Here is a 25,287-nt window from a genome sequence, read left to right as displayed (position 1 = left end):
TGAAAAATGTGAAACTATAATATCTTCCTGCCAAAGTCGCTCGATGAACGTCAAGTAACTGAAAACTTTGTTTACCGCTTCCATAGGGGGTAAGTGCGACTCATTGTAGATGTTGATGATATAAGTGACCGTAACATGCTTCTTCAAATCAAAATATTATCATAGACAGGCTCAAACTGGGTGAAACCACCTGTCTTGACGGTCTCTCTGCTGGAATTTCCCGTGTAGCCTCCGCAGTTTTTGCTATTTCAATCCATTCGTAATATCTGCGAATTGGAAATCTTTCAGCGTGAGTGGAAGAAGTGGGATGGCTGTTATGGTTCCGAAAAAGGATACCCATTTTGAGGGCGACAATTGGAGGGGTATTTGTGTGATGTTTGCTATCGTGAACAAATTAGGTTGATAGAGATGATGTTTCCCACTTGGATCTTTTTGCACTGATCCCATTAATTATTGTGGTTCCCACTGCGAAATTTAGATCACAGATTCATCTGTCCTTTGCAGATTTTGAGAAAGCCTTCAATGGTGTGAACAGGTTTTATGTGTTTTCTGAGGGCTCAGCCCTCTCCCGGAGAAATTTATAACTATTATATTATTAGAGCGACATCACGTGCTACATCGGTGTTATGGGTTTTTCATGCTACCTTGGCTGGAGGGCGTGGAGGATTTTTTTTCAAAAATCTGAAGAGAGCTCAACTCTCTTCGAATCATGGATTTTTAGCCAAATGAGTCTGGTTGTGGAGGAAGCAAACAGAGTTGAACTGCATAAAAAAATTGAGGTTCTCAATCAGGCAGGTCATCTTCTGGAAGGAAGGAAGGGTTATCTTTTAAGTAAACCGAAATTGATGTCGCTCGACGTATTAACAGCGTTAAATCCACTGTGCTGTTTTATGCAAAATCTAGAAATGCAGCTACCTACGTCTAGCATCAACTTATGTACAGTTATATGCCAATGTTTTCTCTATGGTATTTTATTAAAATAGCATATGGAAAGTGACCACCGCTGCTACTGGAAGGCTCCCAATTCAAGTCTGCGTCGTGACCTTCATTGAATATTTATTTTCTCAGCGGCCAAGTGATCCAGATGTTTAAAGAAATGATAATAAGTAGGTGACAGGTAAGGTAGAGTCTCGTAATCTAATTGATTCAGTTTTTGCACTGTAGTACTCGATACAGGCGTCACGGCGTTGCCGTGGAGAAGAAAGACATCATTTCTGTCGATTAATACTGGCTATTTTCTTAATCATTTCTTATGCATTTCTTGGAGTTCTGTATAGTACTTTGTAGTTTCACCAGGGTTAAGGGAGGAGTAATGAGTAAACTCAGTTGCGGGCCACCAAACCGATATTTTCGTTGTATGCAGACTTAACTTTGGCATATGTCCGCTTGGCCGACGTCAAACCATTGAACAGTTCGGCGGCGATCCAGGATCCAGTTTTCATCGCCCGTCACAATTCTGTGGAAAAATGGATATATTTTGTTTCGCGTAAAGAGAGAAGTGCATACTTCTAATCATCGTGTCTATGTCGCTTCGTGAATTGATGTGGAAATTATTTGTCCATCTTTTTCACTTTTTCAATCGAATACAAATGCCATAAAGCAGTTGAATAATGAGCGCGATATCTCGAATTGATTGTCGGGGATCAGATTCGATCAAAGCCTTTAATTGCATCTTCAATGGCTGCTTGAGGTCGTTCACGTGTCTGATTGTCAAGCTTCATATCTCCTGATCGAAAATTTTCAAACCAATGCCTTTTAGTTCGTTTACTCTATTTTGTTTCCTCTCGAAATTCTATATTAATATTCCTGGTAGCCTGCACTATGCCTAAGTTTAAACTCATACAAAATGTGGCCGTATTTGACTGCGATCCATTTTTTTAGGTTACCTTATTGAAATCGATTCAATATCTGTCTTTTTGCCTGTCTGTCTGTCACACTCGATTGAGTCTGGATTGATTATTATGAATTTTAGTGAGAAGGTGTGGTCTGTGAATCCCTTTTTAGATAGCTAGTGTCGTCATTTTGTGTTGAATATAAGGGGCTTCTCATACTTGCGAAATGGAGGCGGAAAATATTTTTTACAGAACATGGCTCAATTGGTATGACCCCCAAAACGTATAACAGGTGTCGTTCTCAGAATCTATCCAATCAAAATGACCCATGAATTATGTAGAGCATTATTCGCTTTTAATTGACACATAACATCAGCCATTTTGGATTAGCCAACTTTTCCACGTTCGCAAAAACCGCCATTTCATGTGCAACAACCTAATAATGTGTAAATACAAGAACAAAATTTAGAAGCCACTGCTTCGTATTATCTCTGAATCTCTGTCCTTGATTTTTGTCTTAGAGAGAAGGCAATAAGTGGCCTTCTGTGACTTAATACAGTTCAAACTTCGGTTTGAGAATGGTAGACATCGCAACTTCGGCTTTATGTGCAGGCTAATTTGCTTGGTGAAAGAAAACTCTCTCCTGTTATTCTTTCTCATTGGCTCTGGATAAGAGCGGGGTGTATGAGCTCTCTCTTACTCCCTAAGTTATTAGTCACGATCGCAGTACAATTATTAGGCAGTACGCACTCTCAATGGTCCTGAACTTGTGAATGCTTTGAGGAATCATATCGGTACACATCATAAGCTTTAACATTTAGCAGTATCCAAATGTGGTTTAGTGCCTATGATGCTGCGGATAAGCATCCCCAATGCATTCGCAAGTCCGATTTAGTGAGTGTGGTTACTACTTATTAGGTGTACTCTGGTCACGACAATTATTTGTACATTTCAGAAATCGAGATGACATAACCTCCTCCAGAAAGTTTGAACTCCGAATTTTCTAAGCATTTTTTATGATGGCCACTTCTAAACAATCGATTGGTTTTTGGTCTCCGGGTCAAAATGATGAGATGAGACGAGACTTCACTCATTATAATCCTCCTCCAGAGCTTTGGTTTTTTTTTTGCGTTGTTTTCTGAGTGAGGTGTCGTTCATCGCGTTCAACTTCTGTATGTATTTTCATCATCAGTAATGGTCTAGGCTTGGTAAGCAGCCCTGAACCATTTCAATACCCCTAACAGCTATTTGACGTCCCTTCCTACGGATTCTGAGGAAGGCCCTGCAGTCTTTTTTTCTACCATAGAAATTGCCTTATGGATGGATATGGATTAGGTAAATGCCCCACCGTAGACCATTGAGCCGGATTGTATCCACGACCAGGACGTGGTATCGCTGGGTTTTATTCCCAAGATTTTCCACTAGCCTGCAGTTGCAAGTATTTAAATGAATGTAGTTCATAGAAGTGCCGATCTACTTATATGATTTGATGGGTGGGGGTCCATATATCTATTCTATGTTTTTATAGGCACTCTAAAAATCAGTTTATCATTAATTTGTGATCACCACTTGTATCTTTATAAATTAGGCCATTAATAGTATTATCAATAAAAGTCACATGACTAACGTCATAGTGGGCGAAGTAGCTCTTAAGCTTTACGGTTTGTGTTTTACAAGCGAAGCTCATTTTTAGTTGATTTGCAGACATTGCTGTTCTGTCGAGCTAAACAAGTTGAACCTTGATTCGTGTCTATAGTCCTGTTCAGTTGAATTGTACTATTACACCCACCGAATGTGATGTTTGTTCTGCTGTTATACGCTTATCGCTTCCACATTAGGTATGATAATGACATTCAAGCATACGTTCAGAGTAAAGTGAAGAGAAAAAAAATAATAAGAGACTGTTGATGCTTCAACCCTCAGAAAGGAGTGAAGAGGAGATAAAAAATACTGCGATAACCGTTTAACTTCATTCAAAATTTTTCTGCTTTTTATAATCGGTTAATTCTCAGTATGTACTTCAGTTTATTTTATATGTTTACCTAAACTATCGACAAGATTTTGCCAACCCGATAATTGGCTTTTATTACATTACATTTTCTGGGTTTTTTTTCTCTCCAAATTTGGCCCATATAAACTGCGACAACTGTTCAAGCTCATGTGAAAATTTTCAAGTAAAATAGCACAAAAGATAATTTATTTTGGTAGGTTTTGTATAAGAATATTTATTTTCGATTAATATTTATGACATCAACTATGATATTAGGTTGGGGAAAAAGTAATGTCGTATTTTGTCAATAGATGGCGACTCTTAAACATATCTTGTGTTGTACTTATCACATCGGGTCATACTATACGGCGATTTGAAGACGACAATCTGGGCTACAGGTGTCTCTTTGCCAGTTTTATGATCCTACGCTTCAGTCTCAAGTTAAAGCGCGTCAAAGATGGAGTCCACCAAGGAAGAAATTCGTCATATTTCACATTTTTACTACCTGAATGGTAAAAATGCAACGAAGGCGGCTAGAAAAATTTGTGAAGTTTATGGGCCCGATACTGTAACGATTCGCCCAGCACAGCGTTGGTTCGATTGATTTCGTTCTGGTGTAGTGGATGTCGAAGATACACCCCGTACTGTTAGGCCAATCGTCGTAGAAACCGATAAAATCGTCGAAATCATCCAAGCAGACCGGCATGTGAGCATTCGTTCGATTGGCCAGGAACTGGGTAATGACCATAAAACCGTTTGGAATCATTTGCAGGATTCCAAAAAAAGCTGGATGTTTGGGTGCCACACGAGTTGACGGAAAAAAATCTCTTGGACCGAGTCAACGCCTGCGATGCACTGCTGAATTCGACCCATTTTTGAAGCGGACGGTGACTGGTGATGAAAAGTGGATCACGTACGAAAATCTCAAGCGAAAAAGATCGTGGTCGAAGCGCGGCGAGCCAGTCCAAACCATCGCCAAGCCGGGATTGATGGCCAGAAAGGTTTTGCTGAGTGTTTGGTGGAATTGGAAGGGGGTCATCCACTATGAGCTGCTGAACTATGGCCAGACCCTCAATTCGTTCCTTTACTGTGAGCAACTCGACCGTTTGAAGCAGAATTGGTCAATAAGAATAGTATTCTGTTTCACCAGGTCAACGATCGGCTTCAGACATTTTTGATGACCCGCCAGAAGCTACGGGAGCTCGGATGGGATGTCCTATTGCACCCATCGAATAGTCCGGACCTGGCACCAAGTGATTACCATCTCTTCCCGTCCATGCAAAAGGCTCTTGGTGTTACTAAGTTGGCCTCAAAAGAGGCCTGCGAAAACTGGCTGTCTGAGTTTTTTGCAAATAAGGAGGGGGGGGGGGGGGGGTTATAAGAGGGGGATAATGGAGTTGCCTTCTAAATAGCAATAAGTTTGCGAACAAAACGGCGCATATTTGACTTAAATCGGATAATTCTAAGTATGTTAAATAAAGCGTTACAATTCGATCACAAATACGACATTAATTTTTCCCCAATCCAATATTTTGGTGAATAATATCATAGTGTTGGAAATTTAGAGGCAAAACTATTTTTGATAGTTTTTTAGTTTATTTTTTTACAGTTTTCTAGCTTTCTGCCTGTCTGTCCGTCTTTTTTTTTAAGTGGCGGAAATCATTGAGACCCCCAATTGAGGATTTTAACTCTCTAAAATCACCTTTCCTCATTCGCTATGATCACGGGACTATCTGTAGACATTAAATCCTGAAAGGGCTAAAGTCCTACCGGCTAATTCTTACGGTAAGAATTGTATTCTCCTTGCCATTTTTTTCGTAGGCCCTCTAACCTTCAAATTTCTTCTTCGATACAGCTTATAGTGCAGCTAACTCCGTTCCATGCTTCTTGGGATTCGAACATTTGCGGAATGATAATAATAATTGTTGGCGCAACAATCCATGTTGGATCAGGGCCTTGAAGTGTGTTAAAGCACTTTATTCAATCGTAACGGTACACTAGGAGGCAATGTGGTCAGCATTGCGCTCGCGGAATGATGGTCTCTACTTAAAGAGAAGTTCAGACTATTCCTTTCTTACTAGCAAATCTCGGGCAAATGAAGAAGATGCTCCAGCTCCTCATATTAACTTAGATATTCTCTACTTTAAGTAGTTTTAAACGTAGGATAAGATTTTTGCTTTCTCCTCCTCCTGAAGACAATTATTAATTGGAATTTACTCTGTTATCCGTTAAATTAAATAAATAAATGTTCAGACCAAATCCCCAAGATGTTTGTCTACTACAACGATTGTGATATCGTCAATATGGACAATAAGATTAGCTTATTTTGAGAGTTTGATCCGTAATATATGGCCGTACATCACATTCTAGAGTACAGCAAAAAGCTAGCTTTTCTGGCTGTGTTTCTCGTTGAACTATTTCGAGAAGAACTTCGTTCGCTAAAGGCTGCATATCGGATTCAATTAGTTTGATGATATCTTGTTCTTCCGTTAAATCCCCACTTACTTGCCCTGTGTTTATGCGATATCATTCAGGATATTTGAAACCGCTTGACCATTTTCATCACTTTTGATTACTTCGGGCTACAGTTTTTTTTCCAGTAATCGTTCATACTTCTCTGTAACTTCTCCCCATGAAACATCAGTTTTTCTAATAGCTTCCATAATGTTGAACGATTTCCACTATGCTTTCATTGACTGTTTGTCTGAATCTGTTTCACGAATTAACTGACCATTTGTACCCCGGAAATAATATGATTTAAAAGCAGCTATTACTCCTTGATCCTGAGGCTGAAGTAATGAAGTCGTATTGGGGGTAAGAAAGACAAAATCTACAGGGAAATAGGGTTCAGTATTTTCCAAGTCAGTGGAATTCCCGGGTGCATTATCCAAAACTATGCTCTATGCCGTTCTCCTCACAGTATCTTCTTACGGTGATCCCCCCATATGACAGGCAAATCTTTTTATGAATTTTCATCGCTCGTAGATTTTCCAAGTGGTACAGCAAAGGAAGTTTTATTTTAAAATATCCGCTTGCATTATCCCCCAAAACAAGTGTTAGCCGATTCTTAGCTCCTTTGAAATAAAGGGGCCTGCCGCTCGCTTTTAGAAATAAAAGTGCGTGAAGGTATTTTTTTCCAAAACAGCCCTGTTTAAACACATTGTAAATTAGATTAGGGGGATAGTTTCGATTGTTCATCAAAACCTTAAATGTGGAAGGATATTGATCAACTGCTTTCGTATCAGTCCTGGCTGCTTCTCCTCGAAGTCGAAGGCTGTGAACTAGGTTTGAATCCATTAAACCAATCTCAGCGGTACATATTGAGCTCTCTTTTCTTTTCCTTAACCTCGTCAAACAGGGACTTGGTTTTGGCCATAATAACCTGGACTGGTATTGACTGCTGGTGCATATCTTCAACCCAAACTGTTAGCAAGTGCTCCATTTTTCCCATACCAGAGGGTCAATGCCGAGTTAATTTTGAAGCAGTAATAGATGACCGCTTACTGACTGCATAGTACCATTTTGCTTTTCTTAAAGTTGTACGTAGAGGCAAACACATTGAACTCACGCTCGAATTGTTAGTTTAGTTATCGCTTTTTGCTTCAATTTCGACATTTTTTCAGCTATTATACACTTGATCGCACTTGCGATCAGGACCAAATTCCCTAATCCTCTCTTTTTTCATATAAAGTATGCATTCTATTTGTACACGTTCATTAAAATACCCTGTATTAATACTCATTTTAAAAAAAATTGTAAAAACAATCCATTTCAAATATACCACGCATTTCATTGATCGACTAATATGCCGAGCACTTGTGCAAACATTATACAAATGCATATACTTATTTTAGGCATCATTAAATCTTCTATTTTCATTAACATTATCTAATATTGCTGAACCAGGATTTACCGACGTGAAGTCAATAATGTACAGAATTTTTTGTTTGGGAAATGAGGGATCCTGAGTCCACATCTACTTGATGTTGAACTTATTCTAGGTTTCTTGGGCCAGGCACCCCTCATTCTGGGCATAGCCCCCAGGTATTCAAAAAGTAGAAAGAAAGATGACTAATGGTTTCATTCAAGGCAGAGGCAACGCATCAGACGCTACCTTCGCTGCTCCCAGGGCAGAGGTGAGGCAGCGTCTGATGAGTTGCCTCTGCCCTGGATGGAACCATTATTCATTTTTCTTTCTACTTTCTAATTTCCCTACGATGGAAGCTCTTTTCCCCTCGATTTTGGTAAAACTTAAAGGTTATGATTTACCCGAACGTGGAAGCCCCCGGTATTGTTTTATGCGGGAGCAATCGCTAACCCGTGGCGCCGACTTTAGTCCAGCGTCAGGAGTTTTAACAGAAGGGATTCGCTTCGTATAGTGATTGGATTTTGAGTCTAGAGACTAAGAGAGTCTCCATCGATGAGCTCAGGATTGCCCTCTGACTTATCGTTGGATTGTCACGATCGAGGCTCGATTTTCATTTTTAAGGTTTTGTGTAAACACAAAATCGGCTTACTGTCTGCCTGTCTGTCTGTCTGTCTGCCTGTTTGTCTGTCTGCCTGCCTGTCTGTCTGCCTGTCTGTCTGTCTGCCTGTCTGTCTGTCTGTCTGTCCGTAACACGCATTTTTCTCGGAGACGGTTATAGCGATTGACACCAAATTTGGTAGAAAGAAGGGAACTGTGAACGCTCACGCATACAGTGAATTACATCCTTTTACATCGCATTTAAGGGGGGGGGGGGGTCCCCATACATGCAAAAGGGGGGTGTAAATTTTTTTTTCATCAAATATAGTCATGTGGGGTATCAAGGTTAAAGGTCTCGATTAGTACTTTTCAAAGCCGATCTTAGTTTTGACATTCGTTGGAAGGGTGGGGAGCGCGGGGGGTTGAAAGTGATCACTTCTTTAAGGGGGCCATTCTCAGAAACTACCAAACCGAAAAATCTGAAAAAAATCAGGAGGCTGCCACTATATGGTGCCTGGGCTCCGAAATACCTTCCATGTCGATATCTGTTTAAATAAAGTTAATAATAGTATATTACTACAATTTTTTGTAATTGGTTAGAAACCCCCCTTAAGTTCACCCTATCACCCGAAAGTGGACACTCTCACATAATATATGCATATATTACGTGCTACGTACTAAGAAATACACAAAACCTTTCGTACCTGAAGCGTCCAGCTTCCGGTTTCCCGACTTGTTTTTATTTGCTGTTTCTTTATTCGCTGTCATGAGCATTGTTTGTCGCCTGGCACCCAGAGTTTATCGCTCGCAGCCACATATCGATCACCATTAAGCCCTGGCAGGTAGTCATATAGTATGTTGGCATGGTTTTTGATAACTATTTCGCTTCATATTTTTCTTCTAATTCCCCAGCGGATCTGCTTTATTGAATCGTTTCCCTACGACAAGATAAGTAACCGTCCAGGGAGTTATGTAGCTACCTTCCGAGATATACAAATTGTGCGACGTCTTCGTTATTTTGCCCATTAATGGGAACTAAGAACATTGCTTATGCTGGTATTAATTTTCAGTCCGATCCTGCTTTCTTCTTTTGTTTGTCCAGATTCTCAGTAAGAGAGCAAGCATGAAGATATTAGATTAAATATGTTATGGTTCATTGATTTACTCTACGTTTTCTGACCGAGGCAGCATGGAGAACGTTATCGATAACAAGAAATGTAGATCGGTGATAGAATGCAATACTGATTCTACTCTGGTGTGCCACAAGCCAATTTTGGGCACATAGGTTTCTTTAAAATGCTCATTCGGCACAGAGCATTCTAGATAAATTTAATAATGACACAATCGAAACTGAAATTGAATAAAAGCAAATGAATAGGTGATCTGCATTTCACATAGCGTTGCACAGTGTTCCGCGGGGTGTCGATGGAGTTAATGTGGGAGGGTCCAGATTAGGAATGAGCCTCTCTGTCAATCAAGCTTCCGAGAGGTTTGTTGGTACAGTTCAGGATCATTTTTCGGAAGCGGGAATCGAGCAAATATCCCTTTAATTGTCGCATACAACACGTGAACCCCTCTTTGAATTATAATGATCATCCCCTTACACTCGCTGGGAAGGATCTCATTTCCAGGAATTTCAAATGAGGACTTGTTACGTACGCAACGCAACGCAACGACGTGGGGTCACAGCTGTTGCCAGAAAGGTGGCATTCCTGCTATCTTTTGGCGTTTAAGCCCGGTGGGTCGGTGGCTTCCTCTGCTTGCGAATAATCTGACGCCTAAACGAACTTAGGAGGATTCTGTTCACCAGGTTTAAGAGTGGAGGATGTAGAAATAACCTTGTCCATCCGAAGTTCTGGAGCTATACCTTTTTAAATGTTTGCCGAGGACTATGTCACTCTATCCCAAGGCTGGGAGGGACTTACGTCTGCGATTCCGATCAGATTCCTGACAAACCGTAGAGTCCCCCTCCATATTATTTGAAGCAGCACGGGGGAGGCAAACATTTAGTTTAGGGTGGGCCTCCGCAGGGCCACCATGTCATCTGGCCTCCCATGAAGGGGAAAGAAAGACCGGGACCACTTGTCGCGTAGGTGGTAGAATCGACCGAAGGTTAGTACTTCCCCGTCTATCCCGCGCGGGTTAGTTTTTTTTGTGATTTTGCCTCTTCCCTTATTGGGCCGTTTAAGTCCTCTGGGATTGAAATTTTCGGTGGTATCAACCCGCCTCGAGACTTCACGTCTCTATTAGAATAGTTTACTCTGGGTGGGTTTAGTTTTTTTTTGACTATTGAGTCAAGCCATGTGATCGCCGAACTGCCAACATTCGGGTCAGCCGTAGCACGTCCGGTGCCACATATTATTTCGCGTAGTCGGTTGTAATGACCAATGGGATGGGAGATGAGACGACCATCCTGAGTGGGCCGAGACGGCCTAGAGGGAAGAGCTATCCCAAAATCTAAAAAATGTCTAAATTAATCGTGAAGATCTGCCCGGAAATACTGAAATTCCATCCAAGCGCTCTGTCGACACATGCTTGCACGCCTCTGTGCTAATTAGCCTTGGGAATGTAGGGGAGGGGGGTGGGGGTGAAGTCTTTTGCGCGATCCGCTACTTTTCATTATTACAAAATTCACATTCAGGTTTTAATCCGCGTGATGTTTATTTCGTTAGGTTCGCGCGATTCCCCATGTTGCTTCACTTCCGCTTGAGTAGAGATGATTTCATTTCTGTTTGGAGGAGTAATCTGTCTCCGCAAATAAGGGTGAATAGCCATTTCGAGCGTAATAATTTTGTCAAGGGAAGTCGCACTGTGTGCTTGAAGAACTATTGTAAGGAGTGAAATTTTATCGGATGTTAATAAGGTGAAGTATCACGATGGAAGGCTCCTTCCACTACTCAGGCTGCTCATAACCATATATGAGGAGCCTATTTTCAACGACTAATAGGGTTATCGAAAGATTTGCACTTGCCTCCATTACTACAATCAATAGGGCCTTCATTTGTTTGTCTTTATCAATCCACTTCCATGTTTGCTTTGCCAGCAACGCCTTGTGGATGCTTTTTCAGAATGTGGCCGACAATCTGAGTAGCGTGTGAGAAAAGAGTGCTTTAAGTGGCGACTCAATCCTCGCCGGTATTCCCTTGGGGACTATTCAAGGCATCTGTCGTCTGATCAGTAACGATCGAACGACAACTGAATCATGTGGGCGGTAGGCTTATATTTGGGAGGTCGCAGCTTTCGAACCTGGTACAAGCCACCAACAGGTGATAGCAGCTCTTTCGAAGACGATGTCAGTATGCGTCTTGTTACGGATGTGCATGCAAAAAAATTCTGAAATCTTTGCTAATCGCAATATGGTCGACCTGATTTCTCATGTGCTAGCGGTCTGTTGAGACCCAAATGACATGGCCCGAACAATAAGTCGCTAGACGATGCAATAGAAGCTACATAGGACGCCAAAAAGTTGTCATTCTCGTAATAGTCACCAAGACTGTGTATCCCCTCATATGTCCGGGCAAGATGTCAGAACTTACCTTGCATTCAGATCAGCCAATTTGATCACGATGTCACCTCTAAGAAGCCTCTTCTGGATATTCAGTTGCTTATGGAAAGCCTCCTTTTCGTATTGAAAGTTTTCGTTGGTTCGTAACATTGTACTATTTGAATGTTCCTTGTTTTGGATGGGAATCTTGCAGTTCGTAGTCTGTGCGAAACCGATACTGGTTCCGTCAGTCTGTCAACACCAAATTTGCGCTTTCCTCCAGCCACGGCGTCTTTATTATTTTGTGATGTTGTTGTGTTGTGTTAAATTGGTAAATACAGATTCTGCAGATTCTGCTTGTTGGGCTCATTTACAAAATTTAAGATAAAACATGTCGAATTCACTATTTATTTTCTCATGACAATCTTTATCTTTTATTCTTTCAGAGCTTGAAGCATATGAATGATCACGATTTCAAAGATCTCCTCGAGGAAGCTATTTCATACAAATCACCGAAAGATCGAGAAAATACCAGCGAAACGTTCCGGGTACGTAAAGCAGTAAATAATGATTTTACTGTGGCTAATATTCAATTTAATTTTTACAGAAGCTTCTCGAGCATGTGGAGAGAACGAAAGATGAGTTTCCTGCAATAAGTGAGGCGAGATATCAGCGTGGCTCAAATAATCAACACGGTGGATCATTGCAAGATTTAAAGGAGTCTGGAGCGCATGATATGCTTGACAACGATTACACATATGGAAAAAGCAATCGACGTCATCATCACAATTCCCGAACGCAGAAATATTCGTTGGTTTCGACGCGACAACGTGAGGGTGGCAGTCTACCGAGCAATGTTAACGTCTCTAATTGTTTTTTGTCGAACGAGCCTCGATTCTTAAATGAAGTTGGTAGTAAGCGAAGGGGCAAGGCGGAGCGGACATTTTCAGGAACATCGTCTAATGGCGGACAGGATTCGACACTATCATATGAATCGAAGGATTATCCGATTTTGGGGGATCACACGACTATCACGGAAATTGACTTTTGCGAAGATGGATCACAGGTAATGCTCATGAAATGCTCAAGTGTGACACGAAAATTTGAAATGCTACAGACGAGACACGCGTTGTTTATTTATTTTCGAGTTAATTATGTTTGAATATCGAAGATATAATTTCGCGATCGAGATCTTTCCGGGATTTATGGCTTGCGAAATAATAGAACCAAACCAAACAAACGAAAGTTCAACACAGAAATCTAGCCTAATTCCGGCAAATTGTGATTTACGTAATCTTCGCGAAGATAATGGTGTAGAGATGATTGCCGATAACACGTTCTCCTGAGTGGCATACGGCGAACAAGGGTCGCCAAACGACAAAAAGTCTTGTGACTCATGCATCTTCAGTTTCGTGTCATACTTTATCATTTACGAATTATCTGTTCATTCTGAATGTGGAATCGAAATTTGTATGTGTATTGATGCAGGGTAAAGCTAATCCGCTGGATGTAGATGTTGGTGTCGAAGTATTTGCAACAATGAATCTGAAGACCACTCTTGAAATTTCATGTCCTGAATCGAAAAGTGGCATTGGTGGTCATTGGGTCGATGATACCGTCAGTTTCTCATCATTAGAACGTAGCAAGGCTAATGTAGATGCGACCACTTGTGCATTGCCATTTGATGATTCTTCTAAGTCTTGTCAATCTGTACTTGGGGAAAAACCTGAGAAGCCAAAAATGGCAATATTTCAGTCAAGCAAAGTAATAACGGTAAGTTTTAGAAAAAAAAACAGATTTTTTCGTATATAAGGAACTTTATTTGGTTGGGTTAAGAGTAGAGTTTTTGAATGATCTGGAACTGTCAATTTTGAAATAGACAAAACAAATTAGTTGCACTTGGTTGCACCAGAATTGTTTGTCCGATAGTCGGTTCTAGTCTTGTTTGTGAAGCGTGAAGTTAGGAAAAAATTGTCTAAATTATTTTCTGATTCTGCTCTGACAGTTCGTCCGATTGATCAGAGTGAATTTCTCTTTTTAGTAACGAAATGGTCCGTTAGTGAATGCTTAAGGACATTTCAGCGATTAGGTTTGCTTTGAGATCATAAAATTTCAAGTGTTGAAGTCTGATCATTTCGATCAACAGTAGACCGCCTGAAAATTTGGTTACCTTTTTCTGGCTCCTCGGAAAAGGGATTTTTTCCCAATTGGCCCTTGCACCACATTCTATCTAGTCCAGTATATTTGTTCAAAGAATGAATGAGATGCTTATTTGTTCAGGAAAATTAATCGGTAAACATTTTCTTATGATTGCAGCCGCAAGTAGACGAAAACGGCAACGCAATTGTAACGAAAAAGAAAAAGAAATTCGACGCTGATCGTAACATAACCACTGTGGACGTAACCAAAGTAGAAGGCTACCGGGGATGTGATCCTATTGAAACTCTAGTGAAATTTATTGAGAACAGCGAAACTACCGATTCGACAAAAAAATCTGATAAATTCTCAACAGTTGCCGGATGTAAGAAGAAGGAGAAAAAGAAAGATAAAGATCTAAAAAAAGATATGCACAAGGTTAAGAAGAGCACATCGTTGGAGGAATTGAGAAGTTGTACAAAATTCGACGAAGATGAAAAACTGGCTGCTGGCGTGATAATGCGAACGAAAGGGAAGAAACCTAGCAACAACACAGTAACCAGCCCGAATGATGGAAAGGAGAATGCGAAACAGAATTCCAAACGTGGAGAGCGACGATCGTGGGGGACCGAAGAGTTAACTTACCTCGGGGAGAACAATGCCATTGAGGAAGTGCGTGAAAAGAATAAGGAGAAGGAGAAAGCGAAGAAAGTGAAAGATAATTTGGATAAACAACAAGAAAAATACGAGAAGTTAGAAAAAGTGGAGAAACAACCACAGAAAAAGAAGAAAAGTGAAAGAAGTCTGTCCGTTCTGTCAATGGAGTCCGCTCAAAGTGAAACTGCCGAGTTTCATGTAGTAACGAAAAAGAAAAAATCGAAGAAGCGTCAAAGTCTAGAAGAGGCTCGTATCACTACAGGTAAGATCGTCCCATCCTTTCCATCAAAGCCCACCAATTCTGGACATAAAAAGTATCAGAGCAGCAATAGTTTCTCGAACGATCGAGATGCGTATCTCACAGCATATAGTCCACACGATTCTAGACGAAAATCAACGTCTTCAGTTCCTCCATCAGAGAAATCTGATTCTAGCGATTTAGATTCCGTTCATTCATTGCCTATAGAATCGGTTAGTAGCCGTTATCAGTCCGGTAATACATCTCAAATGCAGCATCAATCCTATGCAGATATTGCACGAACAGTGAACGCAACTAAACAAAATGCTGCAATGTGGCATACATCGGGAGCCAATCAAAAGGATAAATGGCCTGCTGTGTCTGTATCTACGCTGTCGAACGTTACGAGCCCAGTTACAGTAGAGGCCCCGTCAAATGTAGTCCAAACAAATCCATCGAAAAATCGATCTTCAAGCGCGAAATCGAAATCTTTGGTGAAAGATTTTCCTGATTTAGCAATTGATCGCAGCAGTAGAATGTCAAATAGTTACGACGGCGCATCGAGTTGCAGTAGTTCGAGTAGTACGAGTACTATCGTTAAGCAAATTAGTTATTCACAGAGTTTGGGAGATAAAGTGATAGTGGATTCAACGGTCAAGGGTGCTAGCAAGTCACCAACGACGGTAGGGGGTGCAAAACTGACAGATGTGATTCGAGGTAATGAGAATGTGAAGCAGACTCTTCAAAAATCGAAAAGTGCCGATAATGAGAGATTCTACAGTGCCGAACAGTATCCCGCTCTAGAGAAAACCATTAAAAGGCACTCGACCCAGAATCCAATTAGCGATATTCAATCACTTCAAAACTCAGGTAGCGCTGGAGTTTTGGTGCTACCTACAGGATCTCAAGTGATCTCAAATAAACAGCGATCGCCGCCGCCACCGTCGTCAGCGTACAGTCAACAGGCACAACAAATTTCAACGGTAATAACAAATCCCAGCTGCATTGTGTGTCCCAGCGCGGTATCTGGTTCCAATTCTTCGATCACCGCACCTGTTGTCGCATCAAGCGACACCACTGCGTTTGCAATCACTGCAAATTCTGCCTTGAGTGATACATCCAAAATAGTCATTAATAATAATTTAGATATGAATACAAAAATAGCTGCTACCTCATCATCTAATAGTAATAATTTAGGTAATATGAACAGTAGTAGTACTATAAGTAGTATTATAGTAACAAATAATGGGAAGAAATCAAAAGCTAATACCAAAGTGAATCCTGAATCGTTGTCGCCGAGCTTAGTGGAAATGAACAACGCGAAGAACTCGTCGAGGCAGCCACAAGTCCAAACGAACCATACCTTGGTCGCGGCTGATGGAGCAGTCCAGAGCGAAGCTGTGATTCAAAACCATTGCATAGCCGCTCCTACTATTAATCCTAGAAAACCCAACAAGCTGGAATCATTGCAACCAATGCAACAGCAGCAACAAGTGTGCGGAGTGAATCCGTCGACAAATCGTAAATCAAAGAAGGACAAACATCAGCAACACAATTTGAATAATATAAGTGGCGATGAAATGAGTCAACATACCTCTGCTTCCGCACAGGGTAAACTTTCGAATCGCCCGGCAGTGATTATTTTGAATGATGCCAGCGACAGTGTAATGTGTGGAGGAAGTGATTTTACTTTTGGTGATTTCAATGAGGAGGAACTGCGACTGTTTGACTGCAATCATCATTTGGACGATTCTGGCAGCTACAATATTTCCGGGCCGGATGTAAACAGCAGCAGCAGTATAACGTCGGATACGGTTCACGAGGACGTGCATTTGTCACCGCATTCAGACTTGGGATACTCCTCGTCGAATAATCGAAGCATTTTTTCAGAATCAATGGAACAGAATAATGTTGCATCAATGGGTTCAGGATCTCAAAAGGGAGGTCCAAGCGCTTACATGGGGACTGAAACTGAGTCGAGTAGTGCAGCGCAGTTGACTTCTGCAAATGAATATGAAGAATATAATCAGATATCATCCTCGAATATTTCGTCTCTTCCTAATGATAGTGCAATAATAATGGCAACCCAAAACTGTTCCATCTCATCACAATATAATTCTTCCCAGTTACAACCACAATCGAATTCAGTGGCGACCAATTTAGGATCAACAAATGTGTTATTTTCTACACCATTGTCGGCGTCGTCTTCATCATCATCATCGTCAAACGCAACTACAAATGCGCTTAGTGATAATCCTATGACTAGTGCTAATTTAAATGAAGTTCAAGATTCTACGAATAACGAAACAACTAAATACGATCTACCGTTAACAAATCATCTAAATAAAATGGATAGTCCTAATTCAGATAATGTAAATATTAGTAATACGAGGAAAAATCCTATAAATAATAACAATAACAGTAGCAGTAATAGCGGCAATTCTGAAACAGGTTTTGCTCCTTCGACTACAAACTGTGTTTCGACGCCAGTTCCGAATAATAATTCATTGTCGAAGGATGCGACCGCACTTATAGACATTTGTACGAAAAATAATTATATAAAGCGTTCTGTGGCGACTGGCATGCCGACCGCAAACATGAATTGCCGAAATCCTCATTCGGAATCGTCGACCATTCAACAAAAATCTAGTTGTGATAATAATATGATGATGAAACGTCTGCGAAAGGAGATCAACATCCGTTTCGTAGCGCCACCAATATCACATGACATAAATACGACCAACTATGAGAAAATTGTGGACTTCGTAGGACTTGGTAAGTAGTTTTTTTTATAATGTTTCTTATTTATTTTTGGGGTGGCTAAATATGTAGATAGAGATGAGTTTTGTATTGGTACCAATATTCTCCTTGCGAGGTTAGACAATTAAGTAATGACACTGGTTCCATAAAAAACCGTATATTTAAAAATCATTCTACAACTCTGCTATCCTCTTCAAAGTAGTCCCCTTGGGCAGCTAGACAGCGATTCGACTGCGTTTTCGACTCTTCGTAACATTTCTGGAACGCTTCGACTGGGATGTTCGTGAGTACCCTTGTCAGGGATGTCCGTAATTGACTCAAAATGGATTCCTTTGACAACCGATTGTGTTCTAGGGAACAAAAAAAGACCACCATTGTGAGCTTTGGCGTTTGGTTTCGGGGTTCTATTGGTAAAACCAGCTCTCATCGCCTGTAAAAACTCGATCAGCTTGGGATCGTTTTCCACTTGTTCCAAACAGTTTTCTGCGACGGTCATTCGATGTTGCTTTTGCTTCTCTGAAAGGTTCTTTAGAACCATCTTCGCACACAACTTTTTCATCCCGAAACGCACTGTCTTTTCAAGACATGGACTGATTTTGTGGCTACAATCATTCATACTGGTGGATACAAGACCTATCTGAAGTTTTTACCCAACTAAGAAATATGGCACCCGAGTTGTACAGGTACGAAAAACCTCCTTAGTTGCATTAGCCGAATATTTTAATTATCCGTGTTTTCCCTATACTAAAATGAAGGTTAGGCTATTTGCCTGCAATCGAGTTACCCGCAAAATCGTCTTAATTCTGTTAGCTTAGGCCAGAGGCATTCCCCGAGATAAAGATTTTAGCCCGAATGTTCCTAAAAAGTTGACCTATGGGCCACGTTTAATAATTCGTCCTGCCGCCAATGACGGTAATTACCCGGTAATTTCTACATTGTGTAATGATTGGTTATCATCCAATTCATTTTCAGCCTGCTTGCAATGTCTGGGAAGAACAACCTTGTGATTCGCCCCTTTTCACTCGCTGTGCTGACCTGTTGGGCCCTGTGTATGCTTCGTTCGTATGCCGTACCATTTTTTCGCTCCATAAGTTAAGATCGGCAAGAATAACCTTTTGTGCAGGACGGTTTTTGCCCGATTTCCTAGTCCCCACTCGAAATTTGCAAGGCCGGCAAACTGGCTAAATATTTTTTTGCTTTACTAGCGGCTTCAGCCATATGTCGCTTATGGCTCTTAAATCCACTAATCCATAAGCCTAGGTACTGTAAGGCTGTTAACATTTGAATAGTGCTGCCCTGCACTTTCAGCTGTGCCCTCCTGGACAATTTCCCTTTCAGGAGGATTGCCCGTCACTGATAGTGTAAGCTTGATATCGCTGCACCACGAGGTAATATTTTCTGTGGCGTTTCGGGCGAAATCTTCAATTTCACTCCGCCTTCTGCCCTCGATCAGGATGAGAACGTCATCTGCGTAAGCAACCGGAGTATTTTGTTCCGATATACTAGACAGCTTGATGGCTAATTGGTCAAAGACAAGATTCCACAAAATTGGCCGAGTATGGAACCCTGAGGGCAGCCTTTGCCAATTCTTTTTTTCTTCCCCCTCGAAATTGTCTTCCATAGCTATTCTTCGGTCCCGTAGATAGCGGAAGATGAGCCCATAGAGCGCAGGTGCGCACTCCGTTCTTTCTAGCTCTTTAAGTACCGCTGGCCACCAAAGATTGCCGAAGGCTCCTTCAATGTCAAAGGTGATTGCAAGCACGCAGGGCTTTTGACTGCTCCTAACAATACTCTCCACTTCGTAGATTGCATCCTTGGTGCCCTTCCCTGTACGGAACCCAAACTGTCGCTTCGCAACTCTAGGTCTGTCGTCAAGAAAAGATTTCAGCCTGTTAAGGGTGAGCCTTTCCAGCAATTTGCCAGCCAACGGGAACAAGCATATTGATCTGTATGACTTCACCTCTGCCTTGCCCTTTCGCTCCTCCTTATAAATCCTACCTTCCATATCGCAGGGAAAATGTGGTCTTGCAGAGACACAAGTTATACATTTCCTGCATTTGGTATCCGGATCTGGAGTCTGGTATCTGGAACCGTATCGACCGCCCCTTTTAATGATTTCCACTTTGATTTGGTCAGCCCCTGGCGCCTTATCGCTCCGAAATCGGTTGGCTGCAGCTTCCAGTTCCGCAATTTCGAACGGCCCCTCAGCTTCCGCTTTATCTTCACCGCGATCTTCTATCGTGGTCCTGATCGAGTCCTAAGATTACATTGATTAGCCGTGTCTACATGTGGATTGTCATCAGAGGAGAAGCCTGCCAACATGGCTTTAGTTGTGTCACTCCAGTTTTCCGTCGTTCCTTGCTCAACTTTGATGAATGTGAGCGGTTGTTCCTTCCGCAGATTTGCATGGAATCCCCCACGGATTTGTTTCCTACTTCAGCTTTCCAATCTGGGTTTCTTCAGTTCGTCTTTGTTGGCTTTGTGCCGGAGTCTGCAATCTCTTAGACTATCATCCCAGTTGGCTGTATTTCTAGCCTTTTGGAGTTTTTTCTAGCCTTATTGAACCCTTTTTTTGCCATCAAATTCCCTCATTCCAGCCTGGTATTTTGCCATTTCTCATTTGTTTCTTAGGGATGGCTTTTTCCCTTGCGTTTATTATGCGCGTTTGCATAATTTCTGCCAGCGCTCGTTGCAAAGTTTTCATTGCGAGCGCACCCGAGTTGTACATGAAAGTCCTACGGTACGTGAGTACCCGCCGTGTAGGCATAATCCCACGGTCCTCTTCGGACACGGATTGATTTTGGGACTACAATCAGAGCCCCGCCATGCAAGCACAGCGATCCTGGTTTATACTGAGTGCAGGGTCAGCATTCATACCAGTGGATGCGAGGCCTATCTAACACCTCTGTCGCAACTAAGGGGTACGGCACCCGAGTTGTACAGCGAAATTCCACGCTCGAGCTCCGAGGAGCTCTGCCCGCGATGTAGGCATAACCACAACCACCACGAAACTCCCACTAGGGGGCCAACCGCAAATAACCGGGCCGAGAACACATCCTCCAGGAATTCTCCTGGAGCATATGCTCTCAGAGGGCCATCCCGATTCTCATGGTACCAGATAACCTCCGGTGAGGCTTCGTGGCAGAGCCCTTGCAGACTCGGGTCTGATCGCCCTCCTTGAGTACGTGGGGACGGAACTCCCCAACGGGTTAACTGGAAACCCGAGTTGTACAGCGCAACTCCACGCTTGAGTCCCGATGTGGACGTAACCACAGCCCCCAATAAATTCTCATTGGGTGGCAATCGCAAATAGGCGGGCCGAGAACACATGCTCCAGGAATTCTACTGAGACATATGAACTCGGAGAGTTATCTCGGTTCACGTGGTACCAGATAAGCCAGAAAAAAGACGAGGTGAAATTCCTGTGTGGACAGTGAGGCAAGCTGACACTATACTTGTTTCATATTCCTTTAACTTTGTAGATCCAGGCAAGCTCTAGACTTGACCAGCTTGTGATAGATTCCCTGTTTCTCATATTATCTGACCCATATTCCGGCCGTAAAGTTACAGCCTTATTGCTTCGCATTTTCGTTTTTTTCATCCCAGAATTTTCCTTCAATGATTAAACAGCAACCTTCTTAGAAGGACGTGCATGCAGAAAATTCCTCTCGGCGGGTTGTTCATATGCCAAGTAGGACGAGAGGCAAAATTTGAGTCCAGGACGGATCGTCTCGGGGGGCATAATAACTGCTTTCAGCGTCCGGTGCCAACGTTCTACAATCCCATTGGATTGCGGGTGGTATTCCGTAGTCCACTGGCGTTTGAACCCCAGGAGTTTGCTTAACTCCGAGAAAAGGGTGGACTCAAATTGCATTCCCTGATCAGTGACGATCACTGAAGGGAGGTCAAAGCGAGGAATCCACTCTCGACAGAGGGCTTCGGTACAAGAGATACGTGACAAAGCGTCAACAACTATGTTGTCCTTGCCGGACACATGGTGTATGTCGGACAGATCAGGTGTCGAAGCTGAAGAGGGGACGCTTAGTCGGGCTTTTGTTTCAAAGCATTCGTAAGAGGCTTATGGTCCGCGAACACTGTGAACCGCCTGCCTTCTAGGGAGAAACGGGAGTACTTAATGCTTAAGTATGCGGCGAGCAGTTCTCGATAGTAGGTGCTGTTGTAGTTCCGTTGAGCGGGGTTTGACTGTTTAGAGAAGAAGCTCAATGGCTGCCAGACTTGATTCACCTTTTGGTGAAGAGCAGCATCTATTGCGATGTCGAACGCATTAACAAAAACGGCTAGGGGTACATCTTGTAGAGGAAATGCCGAGAGTGTAGTGTCAGCCAGTTGTTGTCGGGATTCATAAAACGCGCGGCAGCCTCTTCAGACCACACAATCTGTTGGGTACAAAACGGACTGGTGTTGGGCGGCCTTGGGCAGGAAACGACGATAGAAGTTTAGCATGCCCAAGAAGCTCCTCAACTCCTTCATGGTTTTCGGACGCGAGAAGCTTGAGATCGCTTGCATCTTGTCTGAGTCGGGCTGTATTCCCTCAGAGGAAATGGAGTGACCGAGGAATCTTGCCTGTGTCTGAAGGAACTTGCATTTATCAACGTTTAGGACTAAACCGGCCTCAAGGAGACGTTGAAAAATGCAGTTGAGATGGACTAAGTGCTCAAACTCTGAGGAAGAAGCGACCAAAATATCATCCAAATACACGAAACAGAAGTCGAGGTTTCGCAGGACCGTGTGAATGAACCTTTGAAAAGTTTGCGCCGCATTGTACAACCCGAAAGTCATCCGTGTGAACTCGAATAGTCCAAAGGGTATGCCGTCTCCTGCGGCGTTTCAACAATTATTATTAATTCTATACTAAAATAAGTAAATAAATATAAAATTTTGAAACTTTTTCCCTGCGCGACTTTTTTGAGGTTGGGGCTTCTGACCGTGCGGATGATCCAAGTCGACGGCTTCGGCTCCCTATGGTGATTTCGTTAAAGTCAGCTTCCGCTTCTTAGCGGCTGGTGCTATCTGCCGGGGATCGAACTGCTACTATGTTGCTAGCTGCTTTCGGAGACTGCGCTGAGCTGAAGACCTATATCAGGTTTCCGCTTTGTGGCTGCAGGTCGGAAACGATGGAGCTCTCGTACTCAGGCTCCGTCTACTGGGCTGCGACTCGAATGCGAATTCGAATGCACGGCTCTGGTTGATCAGTTTCCGTCTCTCAATCCGTGTTCCGCCAATGCGGATTTGCAGGAAAAATTGCAAGTTTACTTCAAAAACGTAAACACGCGCACCAAAATCCTTCGTCTTCGCTCGGTTGCGGAAAACTCGGTCGCACTGGGGCTTTTAAATTTCGAATGCTGTTAACCCTGCTGCTCCACAGGAGAATGAACTCTCACTTCGTCCTCAATACTTTGTTGCGGAAAAAGGGCGGCTTCTTCCGCTTACTTTAGGTTAACTGTTTTCAAAGTGTTTGTTAATCAGCTGAGTAATTGCATCATCATTGACTTGGCCTTTAAATTGAAGCGCGTTAAGTCCTCCCATCGATTCTAAATTAGGTCCTTAAAAGCAAGGCTGCAAATTTGTACTTTGGAGCTTATTTCCCTTAAATTGATGATGATTGATTGATAAAGTCCTTTCGTTTTTTGCTATATTTGAGCTCTTAATAAGATAATTTTTCCCATTTTCTTTCAGCTTGGGAAGACATTATGCACGGTGTAAACGGTGAAACCGAATATTACGACGGACAATAAACTTGCAGCAGCTTCTGCTAAAACAACACAAATATACCGGATGATGCTAGGACAGCTCCACGTCAGGAATGGTTTTAAAAATTTAGCTAAATAAATACTTTAAAGTAACATAGAAATAAACTAAAAGCTAACGTGTGATTCTTCAAGTGTGCGTGTGTAAAATAATATGTGAACGCAACTTTCATTTCTTCATTCGGAACATAAGATAGAAATTCATTGATCGGAAATCCTGTGCGGATACAAAATACTGAGGAGAAGAAAAAAAACTTAAAAAAAAAGAGAAAATAAGTGAAAAAAACATAGGTTTATACTTAATTTGAAATTACATTAAAATTAGAAGAGGAAAACTAATAGAAATAATATTTATGTAAATTTTACTCTTTCGTTAATGCTCTAACAGGAAATATTTGAAATATAAATTAGAATAAATCTAAAATTAAACAAGCACATTACACAAGAGTAAAAATTACGGCTTTAGGTAGTTCTTATATTGAATTAAAAATGTTCATAACTATATTTAGAGAAGGTAACAATTAATATAGATATTCATGTCCTGTGACATAAATAGCGATCAGATTTTTATGCATTCAATATTTCGTGTATATTATCACTGTAACATCAAAGAACACAGAGCATGCGCAACGGCGACAGCTCCTAACTGCATAATTTGCACTTGGTGTTATTAATATATGCATATATATATTATAATCGTTTTACATCCAAGAGAGAAGAGACTTGGTTTTTAATACAGAAGCAAATGAAGATGAAGCAGAAATTGATCATTAATCTCTAATTCTTGTATTTAAGCAATTACTTAAAAATAGAGAGAAAGCAACTTTGAACAAAGCAAACCGCATCTAACACAATTATATGAAGAAAAGATGAATACAAGGAAAACAAAGAAGAAAAAAAAAATGAATTATTTTAGTTTGTTACGTTTTCACTCCTCATTTAACCCGAAATGTTCGAGAGGAAATATTCACTCGCTTTTTATTTAAAACTTGTTACTTTTTAAATTATACGCATTATTACTTTCATAGAAATATACCTTTATCTATAAAATCCACGGTAATTTAGATGAGAAAATATCTATTTTATTTTTTTTTATGAAAAACAAGTGCATCTGTTACGCTAGACCATTCGTTTTGAATGAAAACATTCTCTCGTTTGTTGATTAACTATTTGTGAAGAGGGTGTAACGAAATATCTTGAAATTTGCTCTTATCTGCAGTGCATGCTACATATTTCCCCTGATACCAATTTGAGTGCATCAGACTGTTGTCGGCATGGCTGCGTTCATGTTAGCAAAGTCATATGAGCTTGTAATCATAGTAAAATCTAGTCGCATCGAGAAATTGTGTGGCGCATGCAATGCGATAAGTGAAACTTTATCTCTTAAAAGTTGGCTAAGATGATCGATTGGATTAACTCGAGGCGAGAAAATGCACATGAAAAGTGGAATTTGAAACGACCTAAGCAAATAGCGAAGCAATCATCATCTGAATCGACTTTAACTTATTCGAAAAACAAAAGGAATAATAAATACCGCGTCGGTTCGATCGATAACAAGGGCACTTACTTATCAGGTGCTGCCTCTTGATTGTAATAGTCAAAATCAGTAATGGATAAAAATAATTTAGAGCGAAATGTATAAGTTATGAGCGAATACTGCGTTAGATATAAATATGTAATAAAAAAAATAAAAATAAATACAAGTATAAGTATGTTTGAGTAAATTTGCAGAAACAAGAACTTACGTTACAGTTACAAAAGAATTTTGATAAAATTATAAAATAAAAGAAAAAAAAATATTATGAAAAGTTTAAGATGCAGAAGTAATTAAATATTATTTGATTGCTATTAAGTAAGGAGGTGTATGCGCTGTGAAAAATAAAAAAAATTAAATTAAATAAAAATAATATTAACTAACTGAAGAAAGTCGAATTAAAATATAATTTTATGCACACAA

The 25,287-nt window shown here is 41.2% G+C and overlaps 1 protein-coding gene across 2 annotated transcripts in view; it reads left to right on the top strand.

Annotated features, from left to right (window-relative positions):
• Nucleotides 1-25,287, top strand: part of LOC119656171 (putative uncharacterized protein DDB_G0282133) — a 56,354-nt gene extending 31,067 nt beyond the window's left edge. The window contains exons 2-6 of one of the 2 annotated variants that reach the window (XM_038062517.1): nt 12,218-12,319; nt 12,379-12,837; nt 13,260-13,544; nt 14,088-17,577; nt 23,260-25,287. In XM_038062517.1, the coding sequence (XP_037918445.1) occupies nt 12,218-12,319; nt 12,379-12,837; nt 13,260-13,544; nt 14,088-17,577; nt 23,260-23,318 (4,395 nt within the window). In that variant the 3' untranslated portion in view covers nt 23,319-25,287. The remainder of the gene's footprint in view (nt 1-12,217; nt 12,320-12,378; nt 12,838-13,259; nt 13,545-14,087; nt 17,578-23,259) is intronic. The other variant, XM_038062518.1, reaches the window with a different exon arrangement.

The sequence above is a fragment of the Hermetia illucens genome, chromosome 4, assembly GCF_905115235.1.
Source record: "Hermetia illucens chromosome 4, iHerIll2.2.curated.20191125, whole genome shotgun sequence".
Lineage (NCBI taxonomy): Eukaryota > Metazoa > Arthropoda > Insecta > Diptera > Stratiomyidae > Hermetia > Hermetia illucens.
Note: the sequence above shows the minus strand (reverse complement) of the source record. Positions and strands in the feature narration are given on the sequence as shown.